At 44.0% G+C, this 25,184-nt stretch overlaps 1 protein-coding gene across 5 annotated transcripts in view; it reads right to left on the bottom strand.

Annotated features, from left to right (window-relative positions):
- Nucleotides 1-5,310: 5,310 nt before the first annotated feature.
- Nucleotides 5,311-25,184, bottom strand: part of LOC309889550 (uncharacterized protein) — a 72,701-nt gene continuing 52,827 nt past the window's right edge. For 2 of the 5 annotated variants that reach the window (XM_082782398.1, XM_082782399.1), the window contains exons 10-12: nucleotides 7,420-7,515; nucleotides 6,760-6,895; nucleotides 5,311-5,650 (exon numbers count right to left, since the gene is read on the bottom strand). In XM_082782398.1, the coding sequence (XP_082638524.1) occupies nucleotides 5,504-5,650; nucleotides 6,760-6,895; nucleotides 7,420-7,515 (379 nt within the window). In that variant the 3' untranslated portion in view covers nucleotides 5,311-5,503. Of the gene's footprint in view, nucleotides 5,651-6,759; nucleotides 6,896-7,419; nucleotides 7,516-9,786; nucleotides 9,875-25,184 lie in introns of those variants that run through there. The other 3 variants (XR_014319254.1, XM_082782401.1, XM_082782400.1) reach the window with 3 other exon arrangements.

The following is a 25,184-nucleotide window of genomic DNA, read 5'->3' as shown; positions in this document are numbered from 1 at the left end:
TGGATATTTTTGGGAAATATTGCATTATGCAACAGTATGTAACACTAGCTTATACCAAGGAAACTTGGAATAAAGCAACAAGTTCAATTTCTTTAACAGTTGAGGGCTATTTATGTCAAGCCCAATATTTCATAAAATAGGAACTATCGCCAACAGTCTTTTGTGAGTTTATAGTTTGCAAAGGTGTTAGCTTATATGCTATTTTCCAGTAATAAATATCACTGAAGAACAAGATACAGTTTCTAAACACCATAACATAAACACTTCAAATGGTTATTAAACAGATGTATGTCTAACTAAATTTTTGTTTCAGATTATTCAAAAGATGCTGATTCGTTATCAAATGAAGTTACCCACAATAGCAATCAAAAAAACAGCAACTGTTCCTCTCCTTCTCAAATGTCAGAATCTGTTTTCTTAAATACTGGTCCTTGAAATATCCTCTTCTGTAGTCTATGCCATGGATACATGGAGCATCCGGGCCAGTCACAATATGATGCTTTTGCCACTCATTCCCAGTCAGACTCACTTCAGCCTCCAATACAGTCAACTGCTGAGATCCCCCTGTCACTCCACAAATACAGATGGGCTCTGTCCCTTTATAGCTCGATGGCATTACAGTACATTGTGCACCGGTGTCTACTAAAGCCTTATACTTCTGTGCGTCTGACATGCCAGGCCATCGAATCCACACAGTCCAATAAACTTGATTGTCCCTTTCCTTCCCCTGGCTGGAGGCAGGGCCCCCCTAACCCTGGTCAGAATCTTCTTCGTTTCTGTGTTTGAAGGACTGTCTGCTTGAAGTTGGAGCAGCAAGCTTTTCAGAGAATCCCTTTTTCCCAATTGTTTTATTTTGCAACTCACGTACCCGTGCCTCTAGGGTCGCGGTAGATTTTCCATCCCATTTTCTCATGTCCTCTCCATGGTCTCGTAAGTAAAACCACAGGGTAGCACGGGGTGAGTACCCACCATATCATCTTCCTTGTGTGGGTGAACGCCTGATAGCTGAGACACTGCTTTGTACAGGTGGGGAGGAAAATAATCTCTCTTCAAGTTGGTGAAACTTTTCAGAAAGTTTCTCCCAAGTGTTCTCTTTTGGTCGGTGGACACTGGTTGGTTCAGCTGGGGAAGAAGATAGATTCTCTTTAAGTTGGTGGAACTCTTCAGAAAGTTTCTCCACAGCTGAGATGCAGGCCTGTAAGGAAGAGGAGAGACTTTCTTCGTACTGCCGGAGTTGCTTAGCCACTTCATCCACTGTGGGTTCCTCATCCTCTTTCCAGGCCATTATTGCCAATGAGCTGGCATATGATGATGGTGCACTCCGTACAAACTTCCGCCACATGGGTCGTGTACACCTGACTTCATCTGGATCTGTGGATGTTTGTCTGAGGTCTGGATCCTCATAAATCTCTTCCCGTATGGCTAATTCCCTCAGGTACTGGATTCCCTTCTCCATAGTGGTCCACTTGCCTGGTAGACATACAAGTTCTTCCTTGAAGGGATATCTTTCCCTCACAGCTGAGAGGAGACGCCTCCAGAGGCTGTGAGATTGTGCTCCATCTGCAATTGCTTTGTCAATGCCTGCATCTCTAGCAAGGGATCCCAGCCGCCTGGCTTCCCTGCCCTCTAATTCCACACAATTGGCTCCAGTGTCCGAGCACCGGAGCAGCCAGGTGACAAGCTGCTCACCTATACAATGACCAAAATCTTTTCGCACATCTTGTAGCTCACTCTCGTATAGGTTTCGGGTAGTTACTGTTGATTTTTCGGCATCCTCATCTTCCTCCTCCTGAATCCCTGATGGCCAAGAATCGTCGTCTCTATACCTAGATTTGGCAGAAGACTCTCTGTGTTCTAAACGACCTGAATCTCTATACCATTTTTTCACCTTCTCTGCAGGGTCAACTTGCACTGCTACAGCTTATTTCTCTGACCCAGCCACAGGAGCTGGAGTGGCTGCAGGAGCAGGAGCTGGAGCGGCTGCAGGAACTGGAGCGGCTGCAGGAGCTGGAGCGGCTGCAGAGCCCATCGTAGGGGTCGGAGTGGCCATTCGATCTGTCACAGGACTTGGAGTGGCCGCAGGGTCTGTCACTAAGTTGATAGTAGTATCAATTGCAACTCGATAGGCATGAGTCAGGCCCCAGCACGTTACAATGATTTGTGTCACTTTGGAACTGTCGGAGTCATTACACGTTTTTTCAAGCATTCTTCCAGTTTTTTTTAGGATTTTGCAGTTGTTCAGGGGTGAATTTCCAAAACACTGGGGGTGCCAACTGGTCTAGATGCCTGCCCATATCCTCCCATACTCCCTGCCACTCACAACTATCCTGCCTCCGGGCAGATCTCTGGATGAGCTTCCTAAGTAGTTGTTTAACTTTAAGCAAAACCTGAAGCACATTCAGGAGGCATAACAACAAGACCACGCTGGTCTGAGTATCCCAAGGATATTCAATATCTTGGAGAGCTATTGTAACAAGCTCGGAGGATAAGAGGGTGGTGAAGGAGGAAGGGAGAGCGATCAAGGAGGATAAGGGGGTGGTGAAGGAGAAAGGGAGAGTGAACGAGTAAGAAAATCTATTTTATAAAGTGCAAACCCAAACAACCTGTCATTGGAGCTCAGCATGCAAACTTATTATAATGAAGATAATGGGCTTCCAGTGAAAGTTAGACACATTTAATGTGTGGAGCAAGCACAAACACGATTAATTTACACAATCCTGGTGAAGCAAGCATGAACTTCATTACTGTGCTACACTACTGATTTAAAAATGATCTATCCTCTATGGAGACAGGTGTTTTGCAGAACATTAGTTCTCTAGTGGCAGCATTTTAGGAAGAGGAGAACTGTAAACCCCCTAATACAAATAAATAAAACTTTACAACCCTCACAAATCTGTAAAGTATGTGCAAAGCAAAACTAGAAAATATAAAGGTATGGCTTGGGGTGTGAAGGAAGTGTGTGTATTTGGTGTATTTCCTCCCCCCCTCCTTTTGGTCTTTAACACTTTTTTCTAAACTAACCTTTAATTCACATACAATATGACATAATATGTTGCATATGGACTTACATGTGATAAACTAGCTAGTAAGGCTGCCATCCTTATTTATCATTTTTTTTAACGTATTTTTTCTTATCTAACTGTGCACAATCCTTTACATATTAAACTATGTAACTGCTATATAGTAAAGCTATGCAATTTTAGAATAACAAAATGCAGGAAATCAAACTAAGTAACTGAAACACAATATGCTACAAGAATTCTAATTTCTCTCAGAGGAGAAACTTAGCTTTTTTAAGATATTATAAATAATATATGTATATTTTCACTTGTATCCACATTTCAAATCAAAATAAGCTACCTGAATAAGACCAGATGATCAACTAAAATTATTCCTTTAATATGTACATGCCAACAGAAACTTCCCTCTAAAATACCTAATTTTATTAGTGAAACGGTGCCAAAGATAACAAGTATACAATCTCTTTGCTTTATGCTACTTACACATTATAAGACAGCTGTTGTTGCAAGACATGATACTTCACAGTCTTTCCATAAGCATACAGATTTATTATTTTTTTAATCAGAATAAGCTGTTTACCAGCCAACAGCATATGGCTTAAATATTACAAAAATTACTGTCTATACTTTATACGGTAAAGCACTTTCTAGTCTTAAATGGACACAGTGGCAAGAACATTAAATCCTACAAAAAATAAGAACAATTAATCAGCTTCACTGTCAAATTGGGTTTCATTACCTTATAAATTGGGCTTATTTCTCATTCCCTTTACTGTGTTTTGATTTTCCTTCCATAAGAATTAACTATGCAAATGAAAAGAAACTGTTTTTTGTTGTTGTTGTTTGTTTTGTTTCTTGCTTTTAACTGAAAGAAATTCTTCCCATGAATTAAGGCAATATAGTCATTTGATTGTATTAAGTTGTATTAAAAATAATCTACTTGATTAGGTACAAGTTCTAAAGATATGACTTTAAGACATCTCACAATGATGAAACTGATTAGTTCAAATAGCACAAGTCATATTTTGACTTGACAAAAATATTTGCTTTTCATTCTCTTTCTTACATGCTTTCTCCCCAAAGAATGAAAAAAAAACCAACAACCTACCATACAAATCCTTTGTAAATTAGAACATTTTTCCCCAAATTTTTTGTCCCCCCATCAGTACAATTCCTTTGATATCACTCAACAGGTATTAGAGAAAATGATGGAGAGGTAATGATTAAAGCCATCCAAATGTAGATCAAATGTCTAAAGGGCTGTCTGATGTAGGTGATCAAAAAATACTTTGTATTCAGATGCTACTTTAGTACACTGGTGGTCCCCAAAATTAATCTTTGTTTTCACCTATAAATCTCTTCTAAAAATAAAAAAATAAAAATGGAACTTGAATATTTTAACAAGTGAATTAAGCAACCATTCTGACAAATGACTTAGTCTTGTCTACAGTAACGTGATGGCAAAATAGCAAAAGAGAACATGTAAGATTTAGCTGAAAAGGAGTATTATCACATATATGTTTCTAGAAAATACCACATTTTAAGAAGGCACTAAAGCTTTTGCTTGTGCTCTCGTTTGTTGTTTTTTTTTAATAAAAAAATATTTTCATAGTGGCACCTGTACTATTTGCAACTGAACAGACACTGCAGTATGTCTCAAAACAAAGATATAACGTCTGATAATATCATACAGGTGTGCTCACTTCTGGAAGGAGAAAAGAAAACAACAAAACCAAACCCCAAAATAATCCAATAAGCTAACCTATTATCTATAATATCACAATATTCCTTTTAAGAACAGGAAAGTAGCATGCACTTCTCAAATACTTTAAAAGAAATATTTGTTTTAGGAATATTAGTAAGAAATTGTTTTAAATAATAAACCCCAAGAAACTCAAGCAATGAGCAAATGAAAAACATAGCAGTCAGTGGGCATTAAACATAACCATAAAACTTTGTTTATGTTTAAAAACCCTTTTTCTATAGTTGCCATTTGCAACAAAAGAAAACATATATACTTACACACCACTTCCAAGAATAAACAGTACATATTGTTTTTGTGGATTTTTTAACCTATAAGGTAAGACAATACAGAATTCATCAACAAGCAATATTTTAAACAACTTTCAATGCATATCAACTTTTTTGATAGGACAGGTTTACATCTTTGAGTTTCTATTTATTTGGAATAGCTTACAACAAGACTTAACATAAATCATTTTACAAATAAGTACAGCCATCACAGAAATGCATGTATTTTTAGACTAATAGTTCTGATAACATCTGCCTTTTTATGGTATAACTACTGGTCCGTGCTCTCTTGCTTTAGAGTATGACGACAAAAAAGTTATCAAAAGAATTGGAAGAGCTACTAGTACTATCAACATATTCAAGTTGATTGTTTTGACATTTTCTTCCTCATTCTGGGAAATAAAAATATTTGGATTTCATTCCTTAGTTGAGTCAAACGTCCATTCTTTGCTCTAAACCTCTTCCATTTTAATTGAGAGGCTTTCTTCATTTGGTTGAGAGTTCCCATTCTGTTGTAATTTGATTTTATCTGTCCTTTGTGTATCTCTGTTGTTTACTTCCTTGACAGTTTCTGAATTTTGATCCTTGTGATCTTTGTCCTACCAGAGACAAAGTTATTTACAAAAAAAAAAATGCTCATAGCATTAGAGGATATGACAGTATATGACTTCCAACCAACTCTTGGTATTTTGGTTGTCTCAATTTTCACATGCCTATCTTGTGTTGGCAATTTTTAGAATAGATATGTCAACACATTTTTTTAAAAGGCTTTCTTTTCAAGTGACTGAAGTTAGGCACTTGTAACAACCTGTCATCCAAGAAATCATTGCTGTAATCTGTCTTGATCATCAATATTGACATAAAACAGAACAAATAGTATCATGGAATCTATGAGAAACAGCTCCAGAAATTAAGACTTATTCATATTTTCTAAATAAAACAGGATTACGAATTTTCATTCATATTTTTTGTCAGATAACTAATGCATTTTAAGAGACTTCTTGTGTAAGAGAATTACTTAAACATACTGTGGACAATCACCTAAATCAGTTGTTTTATAACAGTTGAATAATTCTGAGTACAATCTACTTTTTAAAGGCACACTGCTTTTCAAATTCTAAGATCAAACAATTTGAAGATGTTTCTTTTAATCACACCACCCTCTATTTTGCAAAAGAAAATCCCATACTATTCTTCCCCAAATCTTCAACTTTACTTCCTGCAGAGTGAAATATGCAACCCACGATCAAAGCAAGCAGGGAGAGGCTGAACTGCAGAGTGGAAATTTATTAAAAATAAAATCTTTTGAGCTTGACAGCCAAGATGTTCCTGAACCCTACTTTTTGACTAAACAATCTGCTTCCTGCCTCCTCATACAGATAGGCAGCCAGACAACTCCTAACATATGGCCCCAAACAGAAAAAAAGAGAAAAACTAAAACCAAGCGTTTCCATAGCCTATACATACAAGCTCTTATGGGTCCAGTAAAGTTCAAACACAGAGACTTATCAAACTAGACTACTTGTTGCAGAATGACTTTCATGTCTCCTACTGGCAAAAGCTAAACCCAAGTGTCTCAAGTGGCAATATTTTGGTAAGGAAAAAGGAGAAAAAAAAGAAGGAGGGAAATAAGAAAAAGAGGGAAGGAATTCCAATAATCACTCCACTTGCAGCACTCCACTACTTACCATTTGGTCACACAGCTTACCTTCAAAGTAGTGGTGCTTTGGTCAGATTGCTCCTTTCTACCTTTTTCTTTATCACTTTTTTTCTTGGAGGTGGAACATTCTCTCTCTCTTCTTTCATTATTTGTATCCCTTTCTCTTTTTTTTTCTTTCTTGTTTCTGTTTAAGAAAACTTTTACTCAAATCAGAATTTGATCCAAATGCAAATGTACTAACAACAGTTACATCAAGTGTATTGTACATATGTATTTGCAAGTACAAGTATTGTACAAGTGTATTTGCATTGCTGACAGATTAGAAACTCTAAAGAATACTGAAGCTCAAATCCTATGAACATTTGTTGTTGTTGTTATTTAATTGAAACTGAATCATACTGGCCATAGTCATCTGAGATGACTAGTGCAAAGACAGTAAATCAGTGAGAACACTTCCAAAATTGTATCTGTATCCATATTTGATTGCTCTGTTCATTGAAAAACACTGACCCTTTACTTAGAAAAATGAATGACAAATATTAAAGAGCTCCTTGTATAACAAAAATATAAATAAAATCAGAAGAACCACAAATTGAGTTCAGTTCCTTTCATAATGGTGATCTCTATGTCCCATTTAAATTTAACAAAAATATTACAACTTTTTCCTCCATTACTGCTTATTAACTTTTATGTTTACATCAAACTGACCTTATTGGAGAAGGAGTTTGTGAAGACTTTCTTTTTGTTGCTTTGGATGTTTTAGGAGACTTGGAAGGACTTCTACTCTTCCTTTTATGTCTTTCTCTGCAGGACCAAGAAATTCAAGATCAGCAAAGACAACCAAGAATAAACTCAGAAACTGCATAAAAAAGAAAGCTCTTAAAATGATTTGCCACAACAACTAAGTAAATATCCCCAAGTTTAACATTATATATCACCAACAGTATATGAATTGTACATAGTTTAAAAAAAAAAAAAGCTTTTTCATGTTTCAGTTTGGTGGAAAAGCGGAGAATGGAAGTGGAAAGGAGGGAGAAAAAAAAAGTTGTGCCCTTTCAGATTTCAGTTTTATGCTAATCTTCACATGCTTGTATTCACACCTGTGTGAGAAACAAAGTTGTGTTTTTGCAGTAGAGGGTTTCTCACACCTGATAACAATGGAAGCACAATGAATTCACTAATACTGTATTAAATAAGAGTTTCTCCAGTCAAGAAAAGAATGCAATTGAATGAGGAGCCACAAGACAACAAGATACATAACTTCAGTAATGTGAACTTCAAAACATTACAAGTTCAAGATCACTGGAATTTCAGTTCAACCTGGCTCAAGTTTAATTCCTGAATATATGAGCTAGCATTCCTATTGGTTTAGAAGCAAACGGTCAGTGTAAAGTGAAGCTCAAGTTGTTGTCAAAATCAAAATGGATTAAGTTTATATTTATTATTTATCATTCTATAATGCACCAAATAGCTCGTAATACTTTGGAAACCAGCTGTTTTATGCAGGTATGGAATTTGTTGAAGTTGCTATTCTGGAATCTGATCTCGAACAGAACACAACATTTAATGGAATGAGCCTTGCTAATACCAGCAGAAATTGCCAGTGGAACGTATGGAATCCCACTGCCTTCTTCATGCAAAAAGAAACAAAAATTTAAGAAAAAAATATCTGACAGACAATATTCCATGTCTAAGACTGACTGAAATTGATATTACATAGCCTTCAGATTGGGCAATTACTGGGTTATGAATGAAGATACCACTTCAGCCATCGAGAAATCTCTTTGGACAAAATTATTTCCTATCTCTGCTAGCCTATTGATGGACTGTTGGAAAAGGATCCTGATCCTTAACTTCCTCTGGTCTGTCTGTCTTCTTTCAGCTAGGAATGATAAATAGCCATCTTATTTCTAGTACTTGCATGCTGTTTGTCAGTAAAGCAAGGTCAACAAAAAACACACACACACAAAACCACACAATTTAAACATTAGGGGAAAAAAACTCTAATTTCTGTATTTCGGTATGTGCCCACTTCTTCTTGCCACTTCACTGGCTACCACCAAGAAGAGAGGCTCCATCTTTACATTCTCCCATCAGGTATTTATATGCGTTGATAAGATGTCCCCTCAGCTTTCTCTTCTCCAGGCTAAACAAACATGGCTTTCTCAGCCTTTCCTTGTATGCTCCATGCCCTTCATCAGCTTTGTGGCCCTTTACTAGACTTGCTCCAGTATGTCTGTCTCTCTTGTACTGGGGAGCCTGGACCTGGACCTGGGATTCCAGATCTGGCCTCACCAGTGCTGAGGAGAAGGAAAGAATCGCCACCTTTGACCTGCTCACAACACTCTTCCTAATGTAGCTCAGGATACTGCTGGCCTTCTTGGTGGCAAGGGTGCATTGCTGCCTCATGTTCCCTTTGGTGTCCATCAGAATTCCCCCAGTCCTTTTCTGCCAGCTGGTCAGCTGGACAGTGTACTGGTGCATGGAGTTATTCATGCCCAGGTGAAGGACTTTGCATTTCCCTTGTGTTCAATGCCATGAATTTCTCTGAATGGCAGCACACCCCTCTGGTATACCAGACACTTCTCCCAATTCTGTATCTGCAAACCTGCCAAGGGTGTGCTCTGTTCCACTGTCTAGGCTATTGATGAAGATGTTCAATAATACTGGCCCCAGTACTGATCTCTGGGGTATGCCACTATTAATTGTTTTTTTTTCAGCCAGACTTCATGCAGTTTTGAAGAGTTGTTTTTTTTTTGTTGTTTATTTTATGTTTGTTTAAAGAGAGCAGGTATTACTGACCAGTATTCCAGTGTTATTTAAAAAGGGACTGTGCTTTACTTAAGATTTTGTGTTGACAGCAATGCAACAGGTTATTGGGTCTTTAAGTATCCATTTATATGCTACTAGAAAATAATTGGTTCTGGGAAACAGCTCATGATAAAGGAAACTTCATTAATGAGATAATTCAGAGTGGAAAACAGCATGAAATCTGTGGCATGACTTTATCAGCTGATATATTTGAAAATAAAAATACTTAACTCCTGTTGGATTTACCGTAATGGAGAGACACACCACCTCTTACTATCTTCCCAACTTGCTGTCTTAAATTAGTGGAGGGAAAATTTCTTTTGCGCATATAGCAGGGAAAACAAATCCAGCCCTAGGAAAGTTTCAGATGTATTTTTAATTGTTTTGTTTAAATTGTTTCTACATACTTCATTCCATGAATCAAAAATTCAGCATTGCTTATAATGTGATATCTTCTAGGCTGAATAAGAATAGCTTGTTCTGCTGCTGTATCATTAAGTGCTAGCTATTGGTTTCTTGGACAGATGGACTCCATTGGGTAACCAGTGAAACAAGAAAATGGAAAGCAGAGGTACTATCTGTCAAATTTCCCTTTCTCTCCCATACAATATTAATTAACCATGCCATCATGCCACTATTTCCTTTTCCTTTAGTTTTACTTCCCTTCACCAGAAACAGTAAACTCGCTATGCTTGTGAACAGAATAAATCACTTTGTGATTAGCAATTTATACCTGTTATATGGTTTAAAAAAAAAAAAAAGTTTTCATTCCTTATTTGTCAATATTGATGACTGTTTAAAAAAAATGTTAAAATGTAAGTAACTAAGCAGAAGCCACAAGATGAACTAGAAAATAATCAAACGTGAGATTCTTTTGTTGCACATGCATAATAACAGAGTATGTTCAGACACAATTTCTCTTACCTTCTATTGGTAAGGCAGGATCTGTACTATGTTTTATTGTCACACTTGATCAGATGAATGTGTTGTAAAAATAAATAAATAAGCATACTTCATCAGTGTTCTGTAGTCATGACGATCTCTTCCTTGCTCTTAAGTACATGATGAAAGAAATATAGCTGGAACTTATGCTACTGAAAGAATTTCATTTGAAGGCTAAATATCAGCTACAGGGCTTTTTTTTTGGTGCAGCAATACTAGCAAAAGAAAGTAGTATATCTTCTTCACAAGTCAAAGTAACACTTTGTTGATTTCTGTGAGGTAAAGACGTTTGTGTGCTTTTTGATGGGCTATATTCAATGGCTGTGACAATCTGAGTGCAATGTTTTGTCTTGATGCTTCTTCCTTTGTGGCTGTTAGCAGTTTAAAGATGAAATTCTTTATAACCCAAATTAGATCAGACCTCAGTAATTCCTTATCCACTTATAATGCTTGTGGCAAAAAGGAATATTAGCAGTGGTTGAAGGCATCTTACTCAATTTGATTGACTGTCAGCATTAGAAATTGAAGCTTATATGTTTTCTGATTGCATTCCTGGTGTTGTGGTTTTGGATGGGACTGAGTTAATTTTCCGCATAGGGGGCTGGTAAGCACCATGAGAAAAATAATGCACACCAGTGCTTAAACTAAACCAAGGACTTCTTGCTGACAGGATGGTATGAGAAGCTGAGGAGGCTGCAGGTGCATATGAAGCTGGGAGGGGAAAGAGCCAGGACAGGTGACCAAAGGGATATTCCATACCATGCGACATCATGTGGGACAATAAAAACTGGGAGTGTTGTCAGGGAAACATAGGACTGCTCCTTGGGGAGTGGCTGGGCATTGTTCGGTGAGTAGTGAGCCATTGCATTGTGCATCACACAATTGCATTGAGGAGGAAGCAGGGCAAAAAGTAGGATTGTGACCCTGGACTTCAGAAGAGCAAACTGTCCTCTAGATGAGTGGTCAGTGAGGTGGATGGATCGATTGGATGGATGGATTGGTTGGATGGCAGAGCTCAGAGGGTTGTGCTCAGTGGTGCAGTCTAGTTGGAGGCCTGTAGCTAGTGATGTCCCCCAGGGGTCAGTACTGGGTCCAGTGTTGTTCAGCTTATTCATCAACCACCTGGACGATGGAACAGAGTGCACCCTCAGCTAGTTCGCTGACGACACAAAGCTGGGAGGAGTGGCTGATACCCCAGAGGGCTGTGCTGTCATTCAGAGGTACTTCAACAGGCTTGAGGGTTGGGCCTAAAGGAACCTCGTGAAGTTCAACAAGGGCAAGCATAGGGTCCTGCATCTAGGGAGGAATAACCCCAAACCCCAGTACAGGCTGGGGGCTAACCTGCTGGAGTGCAGTTCTGCAGAGAGGGGCCTGGGAGTCCTGGTGGACACCAGGCTGACCATGTGTAAGTAATGTGCCCTTGTGGCCAAGAAGGCCAACAGTATCCTGGGGTGCATTTGGAAGTGTTGCCAGCAGGTCAAGGGAGGTGATCCTCCCACTCTACTCAGCACGGGTGAGGCCACACCTGGAGTACTGTGTACAGTTCTGGGCTCCGAGTACAAGAGGGACATGGAACTACTAGAGCATATCCAGAGGAGTGTTACTAAAATGATTAGAGGACTGGAGCACCTGTCATACAAGGACAGGCTGAGAGAACTGGGCCTGTTTAGCCTGGAAAAGAGAAAACGGGAGATCTCATCACTGTGTATAAATACTTGAGAAGATGGTGTCAAGAGGTGGAGCCAGTCTCTTTTCAGTTGTGCCTAATAAGAGGATGAGACTCTTCACAAGTCAAAGTAACATTTAAGATTTTGTTGATTTCTGTGAGATAAAGATGTTTGTGTGCTTTTTGATGGGCTACATTCAACAATGCTGGCCCCATCAATGCTCCCCTAGTGATCACAGAATCACAAAATTGTCTAGGTTGGAAGAGATGTCAAGATCATCGAGTCCAACCTCTGACCTAACACTAACAAGTCCTCCACTAAACCATATCACGAAGTTCAACATCTAAAAGTCTTTTAAAGACCTCCAGGGATGGTGACCCGACCACTTCCCTGGGCAACCCATTTCAATGCCTCACAACCCTCTCAGTAAAGAAGTTCTTCCTAAGATCCAACCTAAAACACCCCTGGCGCAACTTTAGCCCGTTCCCCCTCGTCCTGTCACCAGGCACGTGGGAGAATAGACCAACCCCCACCTCGCTACAGCCTCCTTTAATGTACTTATAAAGAGCAATAAGGTTGCCCCTGAGCCTCCTTTCCTGTAGGCTGAACAAACCCAGCTCCCTCAGCCGCTCCTCGTAGGACTTGTTCTCCAGACCCCTCATCAGCTTCATCGCCCTTCTCTGGACTCGATCGAGCACCTCGATGTCCTTCTTGTAGCGACGGGCCCAAAAGTGAACACAGTACTCGAGGTGTGGTCTCAACAGAGACGAGTACAGGGGGAAAATCACTTCCCTAGACCTGCTGGCTACACTGCTTCTTATGCAAGCCAGGATGCTGTTGGCCTTCTTGGCCACCTGAGCACACTGCTGGCTCATATTCAGCCGACTATCCACCAATACTCCCAGGTCCTTCTCCGCCAGGCAGCTCTCCAACCACTCATCTCCTAGCCTGTAGCTCTGCTTGGGGTTGTTGCGCCCCAGGTGCAGGACCTGGCACTTGGCCTTGTCGAACTTCATACAGTTGACCTCAGCCCATCGGTCCAGCCTATCCAGATCCTCCTGCAGAGCCTTCCTACCCTCAAGCAGATCGACACACGCACCTAACTTGGTGTCATCTGCAAACTTACTGAGGGTGCGCTCAATCCCCTCATCCAGATCATTGATGAAGATATTAAAGAGGACTAGTCCCAGTACCGAGCCCTGGGGAATGCCACTAGAGACCAGCCTCCAACTGGACTTGACTCCATTTACCACGACTCTTTGGGCCCTGCTATCCAGACAGTTTCTAACCCAACGAAGCATATGCCAGTCCAAGCCACGAGCAGCCAGTTTCTTCAGGAGAATACTGTGGAAAACAGTGTCAAAAGCCTTGCTGAAGTCAAGGTAGACCACATCCACAGCCTTTCCCTCATCCACCCAGCACGTCACTTTGTCATAGAACGAGATCAGGTTCGTCAAGCAGGACCTGCCTTTCATAAACCCATGCTGACTGGGCCTGATCGCCTGCTTGCCCTGCAAGTGCCGCGTGATGACTCTCAAGAGGATCTGCTCCATGAGCTTCCCTGGCACTGAGGTCAAACTGACAGGCCTGTAGTTTCCCGGGTCTGCCCTCCGGCCCTTCTTGTAGATGGGCGTCACGTTTGCTAGCCGCCAGTCAACTGGGACCTCCCCCGATAGCCAGGACTGCCGATAAATGATGGAAAGCAGCTTGGCCGGCTACTCCGCCAGTTCTCTCAGTACCCTCGGGTGGATCCCATCTGGCCCCATCGACTTGCATACATCCAAGTGCCGTATCAGGTCGCCAACCATTTCCTCATGGATAGTGAGGGCCACATCCTGCTCCCCATCCCCTTCCACCAGCTCAGGGTACTGGGTATCCAGAGAGCAACTGGTTTTGCTGCTAAAGACTGAGGCAAAGAAGGCATTAAGCACCTCAGCCTTTTCCTCATCTTTTGTCAGTAAGTTTCCCCCCACATCCAGTAAAGGATGATGATTCTCCTTAGTCCTCCGTTTTACGCTGATGTATTTTAAAAACTTTTTTTATTGTCTTTAACGGCAGTAGCCAGAATGAGCTCCAGATGAACTTTGGCCTTTCTAATTTTGTCCCTGCACAGACTCGCAACATCCTTATAGTCCTCCTGAGTGGCCCGCCCCTTTTTCCAAAGATTATAAGCCCTCTTTTTTTTCCTAAGCTCTAGCCACTGCTCTCTGTTCAGCCAGGCCAGCTTTCTTCCGCGTCGGATTGTCTTTGGGCACGTGGGGACAGACCGCTCCTGAGCCTTTCAGATTTCCTCCTTGAAGAGTGCCCAGCCTTCCTGGACTCCTCTGCCCTTCAGAACTGCCTCCAAGGGACTCTGCCAAACAGTGTCCTGAACAGCTCATAGTCTGCCCTCCGCAAGTCTAAGACAGCAGTTTTACTGACCCCCCTCCTGACTTCTCCAAGAATGGAGAACTCTACCATTTTGTGGTCACTTTGCCCAAGACAGCTCCCGACCACCACATCTCCCACCAGTCCTCCTCTGTGAGCAGAAGGTCTAGTGGGCCACCTCCCCTGGTAGGCTCACTAACCAGCTGAATCAGGAAACTATCTTCCACGCTCTACAGAAACCTTCTAGACTGCTTCCTCTGAGCTGTATTGTATTTCCAGGATATGTCTGGGAAGTTTAAGTCCCCCACGAGAACAAGTGCTGACAATTTCGCAACTTCTGCCAGCTGCCTGTAGAACTCCTCATCTGTCTCCTCATCCTGGTTCGGCAGTCTATAACAGATCCCCACCAGGATGCTTGCCTTGTTGGCCTTCCCGCTGATCCTAACCCATAGGGACTCAGCCTTATCATTCCCAGTCTCGAGTTCTACAACATCAAAACACTCTCTACTACAGAGAGCCACACCACCACCCCTTCTGTGCTGCCTGTCCCTTATGAAGAGCCTATAGCCAGACATTGCAGCATTCCAGTCATGGGAGTGATCCCACCACGTTTCAATGATGGCAACCAAGTCTTAGCCTGCCTGCTGCACAATGGCTTCCAGCTCCTCTTGTTTGTTGCCCATGCTACATGCATTAGTGTAGATGCACTTCAGTCGGGCCATTGCCTTCTCCTCTGGCCTAGCCATTGTTGTTACCCTTGGCACACCTCTAACGAGCCTTATTTCATCCCTGTCCCCCTTCTTACCTAGTTTAAAGCCCTCTCAATGAGCCCTGCCAGCTCCTGGGTTAGCATCTGTTTTCCCCTTAGAGATAGGTGGGACCCATCTGTGGCCATCAGGCCGGGTGCCGAGTAAAGCTCCCCATGGTCAAAAAAACACAAAATTTCTGTGTTGGCACCAGCCTCTGAGCCACGTGTTTATCAGGTGGGCTTTCCTCTTCCTCTCTGTACCCCCCCCACCACCGTAGGGATAGACGAAAACACCACCTATACTCCCACTCCATCCACTAACCGTCCCAGTCCCCTAAAGTCCCGTTTGATAGTCTTCAGGCTTCTCTCCTCAATGTCATCACTGCCAGCCTGGACTATTAAAAGAGGATAATAGTCAGAGGGGTGAACCAGGTTGGGAAGCTTTCTGGCAATGTCCCTGACCTTGGCCACAGGGAGGCAGCAGACTTCCCTACGGGTAGGGTCAGGCCTACAAATAGGGCCCTCTGTTCCCCTGAGGAGGGAGTCGCCCACAACAATCACCCTTCTTTCTATCTTGGTGGAGGCAGTCCTGAGGTGTGGAGTCGACTTCCTCGCCCTAGGCATCCTCCTGGGTGGACTTTCTACCTCGTCCTCACTTAGCGGTCTCTCAAGCTCCAGGGCCTCAAACCTGTTGTGTAAGGGCACCTGGGAAGGCGGGGCCAGCAGGGGGGGGCTTCGCCTGCGATGTCGAGCAGGGACCTGTTTCCATTCCTCCTCAACTCCTAGGTCCCCACCCTCTGCCCGACATCAACAGGGCAGGGGGTCCACCCCCATTTGGAGTGTCTCACCCTGGTACCTCTCCTTCAGGCCCTGCAGGGAGTTGCTCCACAAGTGTATCTCCCACTCACGCTCCCTGATATCCCTCAACCTCTCGACCTCCTCCTTGACTTCTGCCACCAGGCGGACCAGGTCATCCACCTGCTCGCACCCCACGCACACAGTCCCTCTGCCCTCCACACATGGTAGCAAAAGACTCAGGCACTCCCTGAATCCAGAGACCTGAACTGCTGCATTTTTGAGCGGGCAGTCGGTCTGGGTGTGTACAGACTTTCTAGAGAGAGCACTGTACCTGGTGGAGACCATTGCAGCCTAGCTAGCAGTAGACCACCGTTAGAGGAGTTTGTATGGGCGGGGGGGGGGAATAATCTGCCCTTCCTGCTCCACCCGGTAGCTCTGCTTGGAGTTCTTGCGCCCCAGGTGCAGGACCCGGCACTTGGCCTTGTTGAACTTCATACGGCTGACCTCAGCCCATCAGTCCAGCTGTACTGGGTCTGGCTGGAATGTTAACTTTCCCTGCAGCAGCCCATACAGTGCTGTGCTCTGCACTTGTAGCTGGAACAGCACTGGTATCACACCAGTGTTGTGTCTACTGCTGAGCAGCAGTGGCACAGCATCGGGACTCTCTCTAACCCTCCTAGGGGGTGGGCAAAAAAGTGAGAAAATAAACATCACCAGGGCAGCTGACCTAAACCAACCAAAGGGATATTCCATACCATATGATGTCACACTCAGCAATAAAAGGTGGAAACAGGAAGAAGAGGGGAGGGGTGGGCTCTTGTTGTGAAAACATCAGTCCTCCTCCCGAACACCGGCTACGGGCATTGAGGCCCTGCTTCAAGGACGTGGTCAAGCATCACTCATTTGTGGGAAGTAGAGAGCAATTTCTTTCCTCTGCACTTCCACATAGCCTTTATCTGTTTTGTTTGTTTGTTTTCCTCCCTTTTTTTCCTTTCCCCCTCCCTTTTCCCTCTTCCCTTTTTTATCCCTTTAGTTAAATTGTTTAGTTCATAATAATAGTGATACTTCAGCCACTGAAGTAAAGTGATACTTCAGCCACTAAGAATCAGAATTTGACTGCTCAAGAGAGAATACCCAAGATGCACACCACGTGGCACCTTGTGGTCTTATCTGCATGACCACGGGGAAGATATGAGGAAATGGGATGGTGTACCTACTTCAACCCTAGCTGCTCGGGTACGTGAACTGAAAGGAAATACAGCAGCAAGAAGAGGGGCTCCTAAGAAAAACACTGCTCCGGTTTCTGTTGTGCACCTCTCCAGAGGCAGTATAAGAGCTGATGTTATTCTTGACCCTGATGAAGGGACCTCTGCTTCTCATTTGCAAGAATTAAGTGGTAGACACTCCAACCAGGAATAGAGGGGCCCTGCCTCTGGCCAGATAGAGGAGAGGGATAACCGGATTTATTGGACTGTGTGGATCCCATGACCTGACACATCGGAACCACAAGAATACAAAGCTCTAGTGGACACTGGCTCACAATGTACCTTAATGCCATCAGGCTACCAAGGGACAGAACTCACCTGTATCTCTAGAGTAACAGGAGGATCCCAACAACTAACTTTACTGGAAGCTGAAGTGAGTCTAACTGGGAATGAGAGGCAAAAGCATCCCATTGTGACTGGCCCAGAGGCTCCATGTATCCTTGCCATAGACTACCTCAAGAGAGGGTACTTCAAGGATCCAAAAGGGTACTGGTGGGCTTTTGGCATAGCTGCTTTGAGCACAGAGAAGATTAGGCAGCTGTCTACCCTGCCTGGCCTTTCAGAAGACCCTTCTGTTGTAGGATTGCTGAAGGTTGAAGAACAGCAGGTACCAATCGCTACCACAATGGTGCACCGACGGCAATATTGCACCAACCAAGACTCCCTGATCCCAATCCATGAGTTGGTTCACCGACTGGAGAGTCAGGGAGTGATCAGCAAGACTCGCTCACCCTTTACTAGTTGTATATGGCCAGTGCGAAAATCTAATGGTGAGTGGAGGCTAACGGTGGACTATCGAGGCCTTAACGAAGTCACACCACCGTTGAATGCTGCAGTGCCAGACATGCTAGAACTCCAGTACGAACTAGAGTCAAAGGCAGCCAAGTGGTACGCCACAATTGATATTGCTAATGCATTTTTCTCCATCCCTTTGGCAGCAGCATGCAGGCCGCAGTTTGCCTTCACTTGGAGGGGCATCCAATACACCTGGAATCGACTGCCCCAGGGGTGGAAACACAGCCCTACCATTTGCCATGGACTGATCCAGTCTGCACTGGAACAAGGTGGAGCTCCTGAACACCTGCAGTACATTGATGACATCCTCGTGTGGTGCAACAGAGCAGAAGAAGTTTTTGAGAAAGATAAGAAAGTAATCCAAATTCTCCTGAAAGCTGGTTTTACCATTAAACAGAGAAAGGTCAAGGGGCCTGCACAGGAAATCCAGTTCTTGGGGGTAAAATGGCAGGATGGACGTCGCCATATTCCGAAGGATGTGATCAATAAAATAACAACAATGGTTTCAGTTAGGACAGAGTTAATTTTCTTCCTAGTAGCTGGTGGAATGCTGTGTTTTGGCTTAGGATGAGAAGAGTGCTGATAACACCTCGATATTTTAATTGCTGCAGAGCAGTGCTTATACCAAGCCAAGGACGTCTCATCATCTTGCTCTGTCCTGCCAACGGGCAGGCTGGGGGTGCAGCAAGAGCTGGGAGGGGACAGACACAGGACAGGTGACCCAAACTAGCCAAAGGGGTATTCCATACCATCTGACGTCATGCTAAACAATATATAGGGGTGGCTAGCTGGGGGTGGGGGGGCCAGACTGCTCGGGGTTAGGCTGGGCATCGGTCAGCGGGTGGTGAGCAATTGCATTGTGCATCACTTGTTTGTACACATTATTAGTAGTAGTACTATTATCATCATTGTTGTTATTATTATTATTGTTATTATTATTTTGCTGTCTTAATAAACAGTCTTTATCTCAACTCACGGACTTTACTTTCCCATTTCTCTCCCCCATCCCAGAGAGGGAGGGGGGAGGGTGAGCGAACAGCTATGTGGTGTTTAGCTGCCGGACGGTATAAAACACTACATCTCCGCCAACTATCAAAAAATAAATGAAAGCTTTCCTACGCCTTGTGGGATTCTGGAGAATTCATGTTCCAGGCTATAGTCAGCTTGTGAGTCCTCTATATCGAGTGACTTGAAAGAGAAACTATTTTGAGTGGGGCCCTGAGCAACAACAGGCCTTTGAACAACTCAAACAAGAAATAGCTTGTGCAGTAGCCCTTAGGCCTGTCCGTACCGGACCAGCTGTGCAAAACATACTTTACACTGCAGCTGGGGAGCATGGCCTCACCTGGAGTCTCTGGCAGAAAACCCCAGAATAAACTCGGGGTTGACCTCTGGGTTTCTGGAGCAGGGGCTATCGAGGATCAGAAGCCAATTACACCCCAATTGAAAAAGAGATACTCACGGCATATGAGGGTGTTTGAGCTGCTTCAGATGTTGTTGGTACAGAAGCACAGCTCCTCTTGGCACCGCGGCTACCTCTGTTACATTGGATGTTCAAAGGGAAAATTCCCATTACACAACATGCAACTGATGCTACATGGAGTAAGTGGATAGCGCCAATTACACAACGGGCTCGAATGGGAAAACATAACCGCCCATGACTCCTGGAAGAGATTACGGACTAGATGGATGTCGTGGTTTAACCCGGCCGGCAGCTAAACACCACGCAGCCGTTTGCTCACCCTCCCCCCTCCCTCTCTGGGACGGGGGAGAGAAATGGAAAGTGAAGCCCGTGAGTTGAGATAAAGACAGTTTAATAAGACAGGAAAATAATAATAACAATAACAACAATAATAATAATAATAATAACAATGATGATAATAGTACTACTAATAATAATGTGTACAAACAAGTGATGCACAATGCAATTGCTCACCACCCGCTGACCGATGCCCAGCCTAACCCCGAGCAGTCCGGCCCCCTCCCCCCGGCTAGCCACCCCTATATATTGTTTAGCATGATGTCAGATGGTATGGAATACCCCTTTGGCTAGTTTGGGTCACCTGTCCTGGGTCTGTCCCCTCCCAGCTCTTACTGCACCCCCAGCCTGCCTGTTGGCAGGACAGAGCAAAAGGCTGAGATGTCCTTGGCTTGGTATAAGCACTGCTCTACAGCAATTAAAACATCGAGGTGTTATCAGCACTCTTCTCATCCTAAGCCAAAACACAGCATTCCACCAGCTACTAGGAAGAAAATTAATTCTGTTCTAACTGAAACCAGGACAATAGAAAAGAGTTTAACCTGAGTATGACATAAATGGTATGGAATAAGGGGTGGATAGATGTCCTGGATTCAGTACGAACTTGAATCGAAGGCAGCCAAGTGGTACGCCACAATTGATATCGCTAATGCATTTTTCTCCATCCCTCTAGCAGCAGAGTGCAGGCCACAATTTGCCTTCACTTGGAGGGGAGTCCAATATACTTGGAATCGGCTGCCCCAGGGGTGGAAACACAGCCCTACCATTTGCCATGGGCTGATCCAGTCTGCACTAGAGCAGGGGGAAGCTCCTGAACACCTGCAGTACATCGATGACATTATTGTGTGGCATGGTGACACAGCAGAGGAAGTTTTTGAGAAAGGGAAGAAAATAGTCCAAATCCTTCTGAAAGCCGGTTTTGCCATAAAACAAAATAAAGTCAAAGGACCTGCACGAGAGATCCAATTTTTAGGAATAAAATGGCAAGATGGACGTCGTCAAATCCCAATGGATGTGATCAACAAAATAACAGCTATGTCTCCACCAACTAACAAAAAAGAAACACAGACTTTCCTAGGTGTTGTGGGGTTTTGGAGAATGCACATCCCAAATTACAGTCTGATTGTAAACCCGCTCTACCAAGTAACCCGTAAGAAGAATGAGTTAGAATGGGGCCCTGAACAACGACAAGCCTTTGAATAAATCAAGCAGGAAATAGTCCATGCAGTAGCCCTTGGGCCAGTTCGAACAGGACCAGATGTAAAGAATGTGCTCTACACTGCAGCCGGGGAGAACGGCCCCACCTAGAGCCTCTGGCAGAAAGAACCTGGGGAAACTCGAGGTCGGCCCCTGGGGTTTTGGAGTCGGGGATACAGAGGATCTGAGGCCCGCTATACTCCAACTGAAAAGGAGATATTGGCAGCATATGAAGGAGTTCGATCTGCTTCGGAGGTGGTCGGTACTGAAGCGCAGCTCCTCCTAGCACCCCGATTGCCAGTACTAGGCTAGATGTTCAAGGGAAGGGTCTCTTCTACGCATCATGCAACTGATGCTACGTGGAGCAAGTGGGTTGCACTGATTACTCAGTGGGCTCGAATAGGAAACCCCAGTCGCCCAGGAATATTGGAAGTGATTATGGACTGGCCAGAAGGCAAATACTTTGGGATATCATCAGAGGAGGAGGTGGGTCGTGCTGAAGAAGCCCCACTGTACAACCAGTTACCAGAGAATGAAAAGAAATATGCCCTGTTCACTGATGGGTCCTGTCGTATTGTGGGGAAGCATCGGAGATGGAAGGCTGCTGTATGGAGCCCTACACGACGAGTTGCAGAAGCTGCTGAGGGAGAAGGTGAATCGAGTCAGTTTGCAGAAGTGAAAGCCATTCAGCTGGCTTTAGACATTGCTGAACGAGAAAAATGGCCTGTTCTCTATCTCTACACCGATTCATGGATGGTAGCAAATGCCCTGTGGGGATGGTTACAGCAATGGAAGCAAAACAACTGGCAGCATAGGGGAAAACCCATCTCGGCTGCTGCTTTGTGGCAAGACATTGCTGCTTGGGTAGAGAACCTGGCTGTGAAAGTACGTCACGTAGATGCTCATGTGCCCAAGAATCGGGCTACTGAAGAACATCAAAACAACCAGCAGGTGGATCAGGCTGCTAAGATTGAAGTAGCTCAGGTGGACCTGGATTGGCAGCATAAAGGTGAATTATTTATAGCCCGATGGGCCCATGACACCTCAGGCCATCAAGGTAGAGATGCAACATACAGATGGGCTCGTGATCGAGGGTTGGACCTGACCATGGACACTATAGCACAGGTTATTCATGACTGTGAAACATGTGCTGCAATCAAGCAAGCCAAACGGTCAAAGCCTCTTTGGTATGGAGGACGATGGCTGAAATATAAATATGGAGAGGCCTGGCAGATTGATTACATCACACTCCCTCAAACTCGCAATGGCAAGCGCCACGTACTTACAATGGTGGAAGCAACCACCGGATGGCTGGAAACATATCCTGTGCCTCATGCCACCGCCCGGAACACTATCCTGGGCCTTGAAAAGCAAGTCCTATGGCGACATGGTACCCCAGAAAGAATAGAGTCAGACAATGGAACTCATTTCCGAAAAAAACCTTACAGACACTTGGGCCAAAGAACATGGTATTGAGTGGGTGTATCACATCCCCTATCATGCACCAGCCTCCGGGAAAGTTGAACGATACAACGGACTGTTAAAGACTACATTGAAAGCAATGGGCGCTGGAACATTCAAAAATTGGGATACGCATTTGGCAAAGGCCACCTGGTTAGTCAATACTAGGGGATCTTTCAACCGAGCTGGACCTGCCCAATCAAACCTGTTACGTACTGTAGATGGGGATAAAGTTCCTGTAGTGCATGTAAGAAATATGCTGGGTAAAACAGTCTGGGCTACTCCTGCCTCAGGAAAAGGCAAACCTATTCGTGGAATTGTTTTCGCTCAGGGACCTGGATACACTTGGTGGGTGATGCAAAAGAACGGAGAGATCCGGTGTGTACCTCAAGGAGATTTAATACTGGGTGAGAATAGCCCATGAACTGAATTGTACCATGTTAATTACTATATAATACTGTATGTTATTACTACTATGACTACTGTAGGTGACTAATTAGAATGTATGGAAAAGAGTGTAACCTGAGCATGACATAAATGGCATGGAATAAGGGGTGGATAGATGTCCTGGTTTCAGTTAGAACAGAATTAATTTTCTTCCTAGTAGCTGGTGGAATGCTGTGTTTTGGCTTAGGATGAGAAGAGTGCTGATAACACCCCAATGTTTTAATTGTTGCAGAGCAGTGCTTATACCAAGCCAAGGACATCTCAGCCTTTCGCTCTGTCCTGCCAACAGGCAGGCTGGGGGTGCAGTAAGAGCTGGGAGGGGACAGACCCAGGACAGGTGACCCAAACTAGCCAAAGGGATATTCCATACCATCTGACGTCATGCTAAACAATATATAGGGGTGGTTAGCCGGTGGGAGGGGGCCGGACTGCTCGGGGTTAAGCTGGGCATCGGTCAGCGGGTGGTGAGCAATTGCATTGTGCATCACTTGTTTGTACATATTATTATTACTTTCCTATTATCACCATTGTAACATTATTGTTATTATTGTTATTTGGTTATTATTATTTTCCTGTCTTATTAAACTGTCTTTATCTCAACTCACGGGCTTCACTTTCCATTTCTCTCCCCCGTCCCAGAGAGGGAGGGGGGAGGGTGAGCGAACGGCTGCGTGGTATTTAGCTGCCAGCCGGGTTAAACCACGACATCCATACATTCTAATTAGTCACCATTTTCATCTAGGTTGTATAGTAGTCATGGTAGTGATAACATACAGTATTATATAGTAATTAACATGGTACAATTCAGTTCATGGGCTATTCTCACCCAGTATTGAATCCCCTTGAGGTACACACCGGACCTCTCCGTTCTTTTGCATCACCTACCAACTGTATCCAGGTCCCTGAGCGAAAACAATTCCACGAATGGGTTTGCCTTTTCCTGAGGCAGGAGTAGCCCAGACTGTTTTACCCAGCATATTTCTTACATGCACTACAGGAACTTTATCCCCATCTACAGTACGTAACAGGTTTGATTGGGCAGGTCCAGCTCGGTTGAAAGATCCCCTAGTATTGACTAACCAGGTGGCCTTTGCCAAATGCGTATCCCAATTTTTGAATGTTCCAGCGCCCATTGCTTTCAATGTAGTCTTTAACAGTCCATTGTATCGTTCAACTTTCCCGGAGGCTGGTGCATGATAGGGGATGTGATACAACCACTCAATAACATGCTCTTTGACCCAAGTGTCTATAAGGTTGTTTCGGAAGTGAGTCCCATTGTCTGACTCTATTCTTTCTGGGGTGCCATGTCGCCATAGGACTTGCTTTTCAAGCCCCAGGATAGTGTTCCGGGCGGTGGCATGGGGCACAGGATATGTTTCCAGCCATCTGGTAGTTGCTTCCACCATTGTAAGTACATGGCGCTTGCCATTGCGAGTTTGAGGGAGTGTGATGTAATCAACCTGCCAGGCCTCTCCATATTTATATTTCAGCCATCGTCCTCCATACCAAAGAGGCTTTGACTGTTTGGCTTGCTTGATTGCAGCACATCTTTCACAGTCATGAATAACCTGTGCTATAGTGTCCATGGTCAGGTTCACCCCTCGATCACGAGCCCATCTGTATGTTGCATCTCTACCTTGATGGCCTGAGGTGTCATGGGCCCATCGGGCTATAAATAATTCACCTTTATGCTGCCAATCCAGGTCCACCTGAGCTACTTCAATCTTAGCAGCCTGATCCACCTGCTGGTTGTTTTGATGTTCTTCAGTAGCCCGATTCTTGGGCACATGAGCATCTACGTGGCGTACCTTTACAGCCAAGTTCTCTACCCGAGCAGCAATATCTTGCCACAATGCAGCAGCCCAGATGGGTTTGCCCCTGTGCTGCCAGTTGTTTTGCTTCCATTGCTGTAACCATCCCCACAGGGCATTTGCTACCATCCATGAATCAGTGTAGAGATAGAGAACTGGCCATTTTTCTCGTTCAGCAATGTCTAAAGCCAGCTGAATGGCTTTCACTTCTGCAAACTGACTCGACTCACCTTCTCCCTCAGCAACTTCTGCAACTCGTCGTGTAGGACTCCATACAGCAGCCTTCCATCTCCGATGCTTCCCCACAATACGACAGGACCCATCAGTGAACAGGGCATATTTCTTCTCATTCTCTGGTAACTGTTTGTACAGTGGGGCTTCTTCAGCACAGGCCACCTCCTCCTC

This window comes from Aythya marila (assembly GCF_965140915.1).
Source record: "Aythya marila genome assembly, chromosome: W".
Classification (NCBI taxonomy): Eukaryota; Metazoa; Chordata; class Aves; order Anseriformes; family Anatidae; genus Aythya; species Aythya marila.
This window is presented reverse-complemented; position numbering and strand designations above follow the sequence as displayed.